Raw genomic sequence first — 12319 nt, 5'->3', positions numbered from 1 at the left:
GATACAAATCAGTGGTCTCATGGAAAATGATACAAAAAAGTCTGAATGTTATCTTTTGCTAAGGTACTAAGACATATACAGTATTTATAACTTGTATACAGTGAAGATCTGGCCCTAAAGTTAGTATAGAAGGGTCAAGAATGAGGACTTAATTTTCTGTGAAGTGCAATGACTTTTTGATGACTTTCTCTAATTTGTGTGCCTTGCCTTATACTTTAGGACTAGAGTTGAGGGAAAATCAAAGCAGCAAGCTCCCTTCTAACCACATACCCTATGACACACCGTAACTTCTATGACCAAGTGCCAACAGTACAAGTTTAAATAAGAAAAACAGGTCAATGTGAAGAAAAAGTGCCTTTTTTTTTATCTTTTTCCCCTTCCTTTTTATAACATAAAAGCGAATTCTACCACTCTGAATTGACACGAGAATCTGTATTATGTAAATGAAAATACTTCAAAAGACAGAAATAAACTGACATTTTCAAATCATTCCTGATCACTGCAAATACAATTTTAACTCAAACTTATATACCCCCATTTGTGATCAATGGTATACTGAAAGCGTGTGCTTTAAGACATGGAAGGATAATCCCTGCTGTCTGATTAAAAAAAAAAAACAAAACAAAAAAAACCCAACAGAATGAATTAAATTAAAAGTTGCTAGAAATAACTCACAGTCAAAAAATAAAACTAACAGAAAACAATAGCAGTAGCCTAAAGAGACATATTTTTTCCTTCAGGAATGAATTTCCATCTGCTTTTAAAGAGCAACATGTTTTTCCATTGCTAGGAACTACAGCCAAAACAAGGACAATAAAGCAGCAGAGCCACAAGCAAGAGCAGAGAGCATGTGAAGCTGCCTGAGAGAGTATCAGTCTAAGGTCCCTCTTTTACAGGGCTGTGTTTCACTGACATCTCAACAGTCCCCTGCTGTGCTGGCAGCACATTCCCCCCTGCCACCCTCAACAAAGGGGAGCTCCTGGTAACTCCGCCGCACTCAAGGTAGTGTGGAAAAGGGGAGGCAAGGGCAGGGAAGGGAAGCAAACAGCACATTCAGCGCTGCCAGTAAAGGAAGGCATCTCCCATGGCCTCGGCTGGTTTGGTGAAACTACAGCTTTTCCGTAAAGCCCATGGGAAGTGAGCAGCCCTGTCAAGAGAGGACTGCATACCCCTGGCACAAGTGATGCTCTTGTTGCAGGTTCTTTCTCCAAACAGGCATGCAACAAGAAATAACCCCTCAAAGGCATTGGGAGGACAAAAGCAAACAGAGGTGCTCATTTACAGAATGTGGGTAAACTATGCCATTAAAATAGCTAATGAAGACACAGAAAGGAAGAAAAAAACATACTGAAATTAGCTGCATCCTATCTGTTTCAGCATTTAAGGAATCAAAACGTTCAGCTCTTCGGGCTGTATGGAGGAAGAAAATCTCAGGTTAAGCAGCAGGCTGAATTTCATACCTTGAGACTGTTTGGTGCTCATCTGGGGGCTCGTTCAAATTCCCTCTGGTGTTTTCCCCACGTTTCTCTGAGGATCACTGTTTTTTGAGTTACTTAGGAAGCAGTTTCGACTGTATCCTCCCTGAGCTGTTAATGGGTCTGACCTTTTCGGAAACACTAATGCCCCTTCAGTCAGATGCTTTAAATCTCCTCTGCTTGATTAAACTATTAGCAAATCATTATTTCACTGAAGGATAAAATATTCTTTCCCGGATGAGCTAGCCAGGCATAAGTTTCAGTGCAAATACTCTCCTGGATACCAAACCTTACGTTTTGCATAAAGATGCTAATTGCCACTCATACTTTTATACACATAGGGTGAATACAAACAGTACCTCATCAGGTTTCAGCTGAGATAAGATGTGATGAAAATCAGGCCGCTTGGGGCAATAAACCCCCCCACCCATCTTTGAAAAATGCTTGAGGGGAACCAGATCTTTCTAAAGTGGCTTAAAAGGAGAGCAGGCTGAGGCGGTGTCATGCCACAAATTCTCGCGGTTCAGCACCACCATGCCCATGAGTGATTACCCAGGCACTCATGCTGCCCTCATTCCTGATCTGCCCGAGCACATTCTGCACGTACAAGGTTCTTGTGAGACCAGCAGTAAGCAAAATCCCATGGGAAGTCCTGTCTAGTTACTTATTTCCTTTCCGGTGATTCATCTCATTTATCCCAAACACTGACATTCGGAAAACATTCCGAATGCCAGGTATTTCCTCACCTTCCAGCCACCTGTGCCAAACACATCCTCAGCACTGAAAATGTGAGTAGGAAGGAGGTGATCCCGTATTACCCATACTGGATGAAGGCTGAGTCTCTTTTCCTCACCCACCCACACAAAAATGTTCACGTTTCAATGAGTGATATAAATTAACAGATCCTATGCATCGTTCCAAGAGAAACTTCAGAGGTTCATCTGAGGCCTTTATCTTGCTGTGTTTCAATCTGACAGTGTTCCTCACCTTGAAAGTTGCATTTCATTGTAATACTGTATCCTGGTGTGGAGCTAAGCAGAACTTGTTCAGGAGGAAAGGCCATCCAGTAGAGTCAGGCCAGAGTCATTTCAGTCATAGATGCTTTAACTACTAAATCACACATTTCTGATGAGACACATGCCTTTTTTTTATGGTATCTTAGAAGTTCAAAATCTGAGGGCCCAGTCCTGTTCAGTGCCTTTGTCCTGTGTTAAGCAGTAGCAGTCATTTTTCTCCTTCTTAGTAGCTGGTGCAGTGCTGTGGTTTTGACTTTCAGCCTGGGAACAGCGCTGATAACACCGATGTTTTTAGCTGTTGCTGAGTAATGTTTACTCTGACGAAGGACTTTCTGAGTCTCATGCTCTGCCAGGGAGGAGGGGAAGCCAGGAGGAAGCAGAGACAGGACACCTGACCCAAACTAGCCAAACGGGTATTCCATACCACAGCACGCCATGCCCAGTATATAAACTGGGGGCAGTTACCCGCAAGGGCTAGATCACTGCTCAGGCTGGGCTGGGTATCATTCAGCGGGTGGTGAGCGGTTGTATTCTCTTCCCTTGTTATTTCCCTTATCATTATTATTATTGGCGGTAGCAGTAGTGATTTGTGTTATACCTTAGTTACTGGACTGTTCTTATCTCAACCCGTGGGATTTACATTCTTTCAATTCTCCTCCCCATCCCACCGGGAGCTGAGTGGGGGAGCAAAGGGGTGGGGAGTGAACGAGCAGCTGTGTGGTTCTGAGTTACCAGCTGGGCTTAAACCACAACAGCCTTCAACACCTGTGGAATTCAACGGGAACTGAACACATGCTGCATCTAGCATAACTAAGCATAAAAGGAACAAACACATTTGTATGTAAAAATCAAAATGATGGGCTGTAGCAGTGACATGATTTGAAAGGTCTACTGTTTGTTTTGTTGTTTGTTTGTTTTTTCTTCCATACAGAAACTTCACTCTTTGTTTTTCTACTTTTTTGATGCCTTTATTCCCAAAAGCCTGTGTCTCTTTTTAGGCTACTATACAGGATTGGATTTATTCCCCTTTAAAAATGTTAAGCAGAAAGCCTTTCCCTTAAGTTTGGAAGATCTTTTCCTTCATGGAAAAACTAGCTGTAAGGAAGATAACACATTCTAATTTGTCCTATGTCCTTTTTAACCTGTATCTCAGCCCTCTCTCACCTTTACTGTAGAGTCTCTTTACTAAAGAGACAGTTTTTTCCCAATATCTTAAAAGACTGTTTACCTTCCTGTATACCTACAGTGGAAGACATCCTCACTTATTCTGTAGTTGGTAAGAGAAAGATGAGTTTGGGAAGGTTTTGGTTGTTCACAGTGGGTTTTCATTAAAGTTTATAGTTTAAATATATCAGTATCTTCTAAACAAGACCATGCATGTTTTAGAATACATATTTTAGGAGTCAAAGGCGTTAGTTGACTGAAACTAATGTGCTGCTGCAAAGATACTTTTTGGCATCAAATATGTCCTCATTTGAGCCAGAGCAAACCTTCATTGGCTTGCTGCTTTGCCCCCTCATCCTTTGTTCCCATTGAAAGTTATTGCAAAGTGAGAAAGATATTTTTTACATCAACTGTTCTACTAAGACCAGTGAAAGATTTACAGGTTCCCAGATTCCTGCTTTACAATTGTGTCCTGTAAGCATGGAAACTGATAATAGCACATAAGCAATGCCAGCCTTTGCTTTCACCATGACCTGCTTTCCACCAATTTAAAAGCACTCAGTTCCATTAGCTTACTTTTATAAGCATGCTGGTCTTGAGAATATGGTCATCATATCCAGAATATTGATTTTTTTTTTCCCACTATTTTTAACCAACTTTAAACTGAAAACTACTCAACACTTAAGTTTCTGCCTAAAACTTCCCTCTCTGCTCCTGCCTTCTAAGCTGTAACAAAGTACAAATGTAACAAAGTACAAAGAAGGTTCCTCACTCTACTGAGTTTATTCTCCTTTTTATCGCCTACTTTCTGGAACTAAATATTTCTACAATGGGGAAACACTGTTTCATCCCTTGATCATCCCTTTTCTCAGAGCAGCCTCCAAGGATTTGAAGACAGACACACCCCTTCCACTTAATTTGTAAAGGCAAATGATACAATCTTCTTCCCCCCCTCCCCGGTCTAATAAAGACATCAATCTTTGCATTTATAAAGGCAGGTATCCTTCCCCTAGACCAAGGCATGTTCCAGCTACAACCTTTCTTCCTCTCTGTGTGAGACAATGCGTAATTTAAAAACTGCTGGACAAGCAATTTTCTATCTGATACTGTCCACATGACTTTGTTTGCACTTGCACTACAAAGTGCATTAGGACTATGGGTGTTTTGTATTACAACAGAGAGCAGCTAGTAATTATGAAAAGCCTAATCTGAACCCAAAATTAAAAAAGTAGAGCACTGGAGTCTGTGGAAGGTCCATCTTTCCTAAAGCAAGCCAGCTGTAGCAGCATCATCAAAGGAAGCAAATGAGACCCAAAGAACTCACACTGCTTGCACTTTCAAACATCGCTTTTAAATACTTCTGTGGCTGGATCTTTAATTCACTGCACTCTACAGAAAGCACAGAGAGAAATCAAACAGAAAAACTCCAGCATGAAGTACAACAGTGAAAATGCTCTAGAAAAAATCTATAATCCAATTAATCTTTGAGTGAAGACATCCCAATTATATGAAAGCATTAAAAAAAAAAAAAAAATCAGCTTTATAAAAGTTGAATCTCCTGCAATTTTGCCCCAAAATAAAATGCAGGAACACTAGAATAAACCTTAGAAAAGTTTCAGTGCAGCGTTAACACTTGTTTTAACCATTTGTATTACTTTCAAGGACTAGAGACCTCTTTGTGCCTACCAGCACTCCCTGCTAATGCTGCAGCACCTGGAAGTGCCGGTGAGGCCAGCGGTGCAGCACAGCCCAGTCCACTCTCCTGCTGAACCATGCCAAGCGTCAGCTGTCTGGGCACGGCCTTCAGTAGAAGTTTCCCAGGAAAAAAAGCTGGAGACAAATGCAAGAGTATTGCTCCAGTTTGATGGCTCCTTTGCCACACCAGTGAAACCTGCTGGTCTGTGTGTGAGGGCAAAGGAGACGTGGTTACTGCACAGCTGTCCTTGCAGCAACCAGATCTACCCTGTGTTTGGCTCAATCACACCAGCTCAGCGAAAAAGAGGTTGAGGTGGTCCTGGGAACAGACAGATGCCTTCAGGGCAGAGATGCAGCCAAAGAAGCTGCCTCAGAGGGAGGAGGGAATGATCCTTGGTGTTAACATCAGCTTGGAGGCCGAACCTTGCTATTCAGAAACTTCTATAGACAATTTCTTACTTTCCTGATCTACTGATGCAGAAGAACAGCCTCAAGCACTGCTGCAGAGCACTGTTTCAGAAGGGCCTGGTAATGAAGATGAAACTCAAACCCACATATTTCAGCTGAGGCTTTGTTTGATCTATACTATTAGCATAATAAAAACTAATTGTACAGACATTACATTTTTTTTTACATTAAAAATGTAAACGCTCTTTTTTTTTTTACATTAAACTTCCCTTACACACTAGAGAAGGAAACTGCAATCCACCCTCATAAATTATCTTCAATCTTCTCTCACGTGAAGCAGTGGGAAGTAATCACCCTATTTTGCTATCTTGATATACCTTTAAAGATACTCATTAAAAGAAATGTACATCCAGCAGGTGAATAGAGATAACTGGTCATCAGTGATGACAGGCAAAAATACACAAATATCTGATCTGAAAAAAGGCCAGGTTAGAAGCCAGATACATATTGAAATATCCACTTTACTTGCTGTTTATTCAGCTCATGTCAGGATGATTCAATGCATCTTTACATGTAACTCCTTATTCATACAGCATTTTCTAGTCACAAACCCAGGCATTTTCCATTTCTTTTTCTAAACAAAGGATAGAACAGTAGAATGGGAACTTGCCATTCAACAGCGGAAACTATTTCTAAAGCTGGGAAGCTGGAGACACTAGGAAGAAAAGGCTTCAATGAAACTGGCCGCTGTGCGTGCCAACTGTCAAGACTTAAATATTCTTCCAAAGAACACTGACTGAGGCTTCTTCTGTATTTACTCTTTACATCTCAGTTATTATAACTTTTTGAATGATGTGAAAGAACAAAATTCATGAGAAATGCCGTACTGGAAACAGGCAGGCTTTCCTCCCCCGCCACAACTAGTCTGTAGCTGCACTCAATGACCCATTAACTTATTTTTGGTAACGTACAAAGCCAGCACCAAGACATTTGTGACTAATTATCAACTAGGCACAGGAATTCACCACTAGAGCCTCAGCTGATTCAGATCCAAAGGAAATCCTTGGAATTTCTAAAATACAAGCATTATAGTTGTTGCCTGGTAAGAAGACAGTTTCCATACACAACAGAAAATATGTTTATATTTACACTTTTGGAGGCTTGTAACTCATCCAGAGGCAGATATATTCTGCCAGGGCAGCATCACTGACATCCAGGTAAAAACATCGTACTGTTTTGAGTCACTACTCCAAAGCATGGAGGCAGTAGAGCTGTGACAATTTTCCAGACTGACATTTAAGCCTGTGATCCTTTTTTACTGCCTTTTGTTCATTCTGAGATCCCACATTCTGTGGCAAAAAGATGTGCTACACAAAACAGCTTTGCTCACTACACAGTCTTCATTCATCCATTCCCAGAGCACAGTTTGTCCTGTGCTGTGGAGGAAGAAAGCTCTTGTGGGTTTGACTTTGGTGTCCACTGTGACACAGCTTCCCAGAACAAGCCTGGAGGCTTGCCAAACCCTGCTGCTGCTGCGTTTGCCAAGGTCAGACCCCATCCCTTGGACTCGCAGCACTAACAGCAGTGCCCCCACCAGCCAGTAGGCAATGCAGGATTTTACAGTGTACCAGCATTTATAGTGATAGCTAAATGAGCAAAAGTCTTGCCTGGGAGCATATCCAATGACCAGCCGAGAAAGCCTTCAGCATTATAGCAATCACACAAACACTCCACAGTTACCCTTTCTTGTGAGCCAAGACAAAAGTTTAACTTATTTCCCTGCCCCTGTAAACAGCACACAGAAAGATGGGGAGCTGAGGGAAGCACATCACATTTTCCACTCTGCTATGGAAAAAGTAGAAGGTGACTATGTAATTAAAGATGGTATGATAATGCATACACTAGGCTACAGGAAGGTGGAAATTTTAATTCTGGTATTTCATACCTTTTAAGATCTCAAATTTGCAAACTTAATAACATTCTGAATATTTGAAGTAATGTTAATTCCTTTCAGCTAATCAAAATGAGAAAAGAATGAAATATCCTTTCATGAGACACTGACATGAATAATATCCACAGAGCAGAGTGGTGACCACTAACATATCAATACTTATTTTAACTGCCAGGCATCAGTACCTGGGAAAGCTTCTCCTTCTACCATGGACAGGAAATAATTGTCTGACTTCCACTGTCAGAAGCTGACCAACTAATAGCAATGAGCTATAACAATAAGTGCTGCTGTGTATTATGTCTTTATACACATAAATATACATGGAATATGAAAATATATGAAAATATGGAAAATATGAGCTTCACAGTGACCAGTGATTTCCTTGCAATTCCCCTACACCATCTCATAATGACTCTGTCTATCCTCCTTCCATCTGAGGTTCTCAGTCACAATCCTAAATGCAAAAAGATCCCCAGGGATGTGGAGAGACCCAGGTGAACTGTCTCGGCAGTCTGGGGGCACTTGCCCCTACCGCCCTCCAAATCTCAGGGCAGCACATCCTTAATGAGGCCACCCATGATGGTACTAGGGCTCTCCCTGGAAGAGGACCTTCCCCTGGCAGCAATCTGATGGAGATCTTGAAGGAAAAAAGCCCCAGACTGTATTGTTTTCTATGCAGAAACATAGAAATCTCACAAACATTCCTTTTCATAATTCCTCCCACCACTTTGAGAAGCTTTACGGGATGATACCTGGTCGATACTTGATTTCAATTTTGAAAACACAATTTTGTGCACCGACTCTGCAGCAATTACCATTCCAAAAGTTTTACCTCTGCTCCTGAGTACTTCTGTGTGTGCTGAACAAGCTCTGCTAAGCAGACTTCATCGCTGACTGGCATGGACTGAAAATGAAGTTTGAAGATCTCCTTGCGAGTGGCTGCATCTGGCAATGGCACATAGATAATTCTATCTATTCGTCCTGGTCTCAGCAAGGCCTGCAATGAAAGCAACAGAGGAAAAGTTATGGCACATGGCACATCACATCAAGAAAGTAAAAATGATAACTCAATTAAAACCAACAATGCCACCAAATAACCAACAATTTCAGCAAAGCAAGAGGCTGCACAATAATAACCAAGCTATGTGTGAGAGGGGTTAATCTCTTCTGTTAGAATGGATCAGTTGCTGAGAAGACAGTAAGGCTAATCAGCTTCTGAAATACCAGTTTATGGAAAAAAGGAATCATAAAGAACCATAGCCATTTTCCTAAAATAATAATTTTAGGCTTGTTGCAAGGTGTGCTGGAATGTTAGGACTTGGCAGAAGGACAGGTGGCAATGGACACATCCCAATCTCAGGTATTCAATTAAGACAAGAGGGGAAAAAAAAGGTTTTGAAGTGAAACTTACATGCTGAATTTATGTTTCTTTATCCCAAGCTATTAGAGCTGCACATGCTTACTGAGGAGCATTTTACTCTAGCAGGATTTTATACAAAATAAAGTAACAACAGAGGTCAGTAATACTCAGTTTCAAAAAGGGAGAGAAAAAAAACATAGACTTGCAAAAGCACTGTAATTAATATATTTCAGTATCAGCTTTGAACTGTTGGAAATATCCTAGTTTCTCCTTCTCTTGTGCCACAAGACAACTGAAAACTCCACAGATTAATACAGTTAGAAGCTAATGCCTCAACTTTTCAGTTTCATACACATATATTGGCCCTTGCGCTTTGGTTTACCAGGGTTACTCAGATTATACATACAACTGGGGAGGGTGGGAGGGTGACAGAACAAATTCTGGGCAGCAGTAACAAACAATGTTAAGACAAGACAATGGCCACAAAGGGTAGCATGGAGGGCTCAGGCTGAATGGAGTGGAAATAAATCTGTAGAAGAGAAGCGCAGCCTCGGTGCAGGTCAGCAGGATGGCTGCAGAAACTCTGTCCTCAGGGGGTTTGCAGCTTAGCCAGATGAAGCCAAGCCCTCCCAATGTGGTGCTGGTGCTGGATAGTCCCATGCTGTGCAGCAGAGGGGCCCCAGGGCCTCTGGGAGCCCCCTCCGACCAGACCAGCGTGCCTGTCACTGTGCTTTCTGGACAGGGTCAAAAAGCAAACATTATCTATATATAAAACAATTATATCCGATACATAGGGGAAGCCAAGCTCTTAAATCTGTGAGAAGAGAGGAAGTTCATGTCCCTAATACTTCTAACAATAGCCAAATTCTTTGAAAACTGTCTACAGTAAAAAAAGTAAAACCCATCCCAGCCTTTCTTATTTGACATTTGTAAAAACCCCAAACCTGCACATAGCCAATGCACATAAATAGTATTTAAACTATTTTCTAAAAACTGAACAATGTTTATATGATTCAGCATGTAACCTAAATTGTTTTTACGTTATGGTTCTCCCCTGGGCAGAGTAGTTTGAGTTCCAGATGACTAGAGATATTGCATGGCTGTCCTGGGCTGTCAGCCAATAAGTCTTTTCCCAGCCTGATCATGTCAGTGAAAGTCATGCTGAAAAAATAGTAGGAAAGAGCTTTCCTTCCTGCAAAGCATTGATCAAGTTAGCACCCTCCCTAAAGTTCCTTTAAAAAGACTGTTGTGGTGCTTCAGAGTGGAAAAATGTATCCTGAATATTAAGAGATGTCTTATTATTTTTAAAACAGAACATGAAAACCCTCAGCAGGAAGTGCACAGCACTGTGGTCTGTTCCATCGAGCTCTGTAAGGCTACAGCAAGGCTGTACTAGGAAGATGAAAGGCCTGTATCCAGTTCGGTGCACTGTCTGTGGCAGTGGTCAGTGCTGGATCCCTGCAGAAGACAGCAAGAAACAAGCCAGCCACCGATATTTCCCAGCAGACTGTGCTACTTTCCACAGCACTCTATATTCCCCAAAGAACTCAACTCCCTGATGATAACTCAACCAGTGTGTAATTCAGTGTCTAAAACATCTGTGCATCAGGATGTTGCCCTTTTTTGCCAACACACTTGAAAGAGAAATTTGCACATTTCAAGACTAGGCTTGGAGGGAGAGGAATTACACTGCAATTGTGTTCTGCATGCTCTTAAGGAAATGCCGATAGCTAATTCTATTATTTGAAGAAATAACAAATGCTCACAGGAGTACAGTGGTGTGCCTCTTTTAAATCAAGGCAGGTTTAATCAGGACACCTAGGTAATTAGAACATTTTATAGAGCCAGCTTAGCTTCACACTGATGAATGACCACGGCTGTTGTACAAGTGAGACAGGAAAAATGCTTGATGCCAACCAGCTGGGAGCAAGCGCTACACTGCATTGCATGGGCGTTCAGTTCTGAGACACAGGCTTCTAACACAATGTCAGAGCACTCAAGCATGCAAAGCACAACTGCAGATGTAAAAGACTGAATATATATTTATTTTGCTCAGTTACTAAAAATTGTATTTCCTTCAGTTTGTCCCAAATGCTTTGTGTTTTATATATAGTTATAGTTGGAGGCCCAAGTTTTAAACACACTATCATTACTTTTTGCTACAATCAAGTCTAGGGACCTTACCCAAGATGGCCAGATGTGCTGGGAATCGTACAAGAAAAGCACAAGTCAGCCTCTGCAGAGTTTGCTGCTTAAACAGACACAGACAAAAAGGAGAGGAGAGCAAATAATCTGTAACCCCACTTGGGAGAGGAGTTAAATTCCTTCCAGCCCCCGGAGAGAAAAGGAGATTGAACTGAGAGCTGTTCTTCCCCAGCCCTCCTGACAGAACAGCTGGATGGGAAATGGGGTGACCCTGGGTGCAGGCTGACTGCTCCTCACTGTGCTGTCACCACCCTTGTCCCTTTGGCAAAAGCTGCCGGCCCCTCCCCTCTATGCTCCTGAGGAACTAAATACAGAGGGACAGGGTGAGGAATGGGCCTGTCTTGACCCATCCTGCGTTATTAGACCATAAATCCCTTGTTAAAGACCGTAAGTGGGATGCAGAGCTGTCCTGCTGCCTCCTGATCTGGAAGCAATCATCAAGCAACAGCATGTCAAGGCCATTCTGGTTTGCAGGACATCACGTTGCCCTCTCAGGCTTTTGGTCTCTACATACTTCTCATGGAGATACTTTTCCTTTTTGGAAAATAATTGAGGACTCAGACCAGAGGTTGGCAATAAGAGAATAATATATCCCTTTTGATAGTTTTGCACACTGAAGTTTCTTCTGGAGGAAAATAAGGTCTTCCTAGGTTGCTTAGAGAAGCCTACTGTGGCATTTAATGGGGACACCTGTAGCAGTGTCAGCTTTAACACCGAGGCCCAGGTCACACTTACTTCTGCTGCTGGCAGCAGTGCTAAGTTTGATGGATGCTGGCACCACCTTGGCGCTGCTTTTCTTATACACCTGGAAGCTATTTCTATTCTCAGTGGGGTGTTGTGTGACGCAGGCTTCCCCACTGGAAGGGTTTTGGAGGTGGTTGCTTCAAGCGCACCATGACTTTGACAGGCCAATCCAGAAGATGGAGCTTCAGTCTTGCAATCTGCACTTTGAAAACCGAGAATGACAAGGACACCCAGGTCATATTCAGATCAGCCCTGCTGCCCATGGGGTCTATTGGGGTGCAGTGCTGACTGGTGAGGCAGG

At 42.1% G+C, this 12319-nt stretch overlaps 1 protein-coding gene across 1 annotated transcript in view; it reads right to left on the bottom strand.

The window, feature by feature from the left end:
- The window catches only part of AFG2A (AFG2 AAA ATPase homolog A), a gene marked incomplete at both ends in the record, with an annotated part of 201157 nt that overhangs the window by 29260 nt on the left and 159578 nt on the right, over nt 1-12319 (bottom strand). Inside the window, one exon of the mRNA XM_080612414.1 lies at nt 8542-8706. Within this exon, the coding sequence (XP_080468540.1) occupies nt 8542-8706 (165 nt within the window). The remainder of the gene's footprint in view (nt 1-8541; nt 8707-12319) is intronic.

The sequence above is a fragment of the Psittacula echo genome, assembly GCF_963264785.1.
Source record: "Psittacula echo genome assembly, chromosome: 1".
Classification (NCBI taxonomy): Eukaryota; Metazoa; Chordata; class Aves; order Psittaciformes; family Psittacidae; genus Psittacula; species Psittacula echo.
The sequence above is the reverse complement of the archived record's forward strand: the minus strand, read 5'-3'. Positions and strand labels throughout refer to the sequence as shown.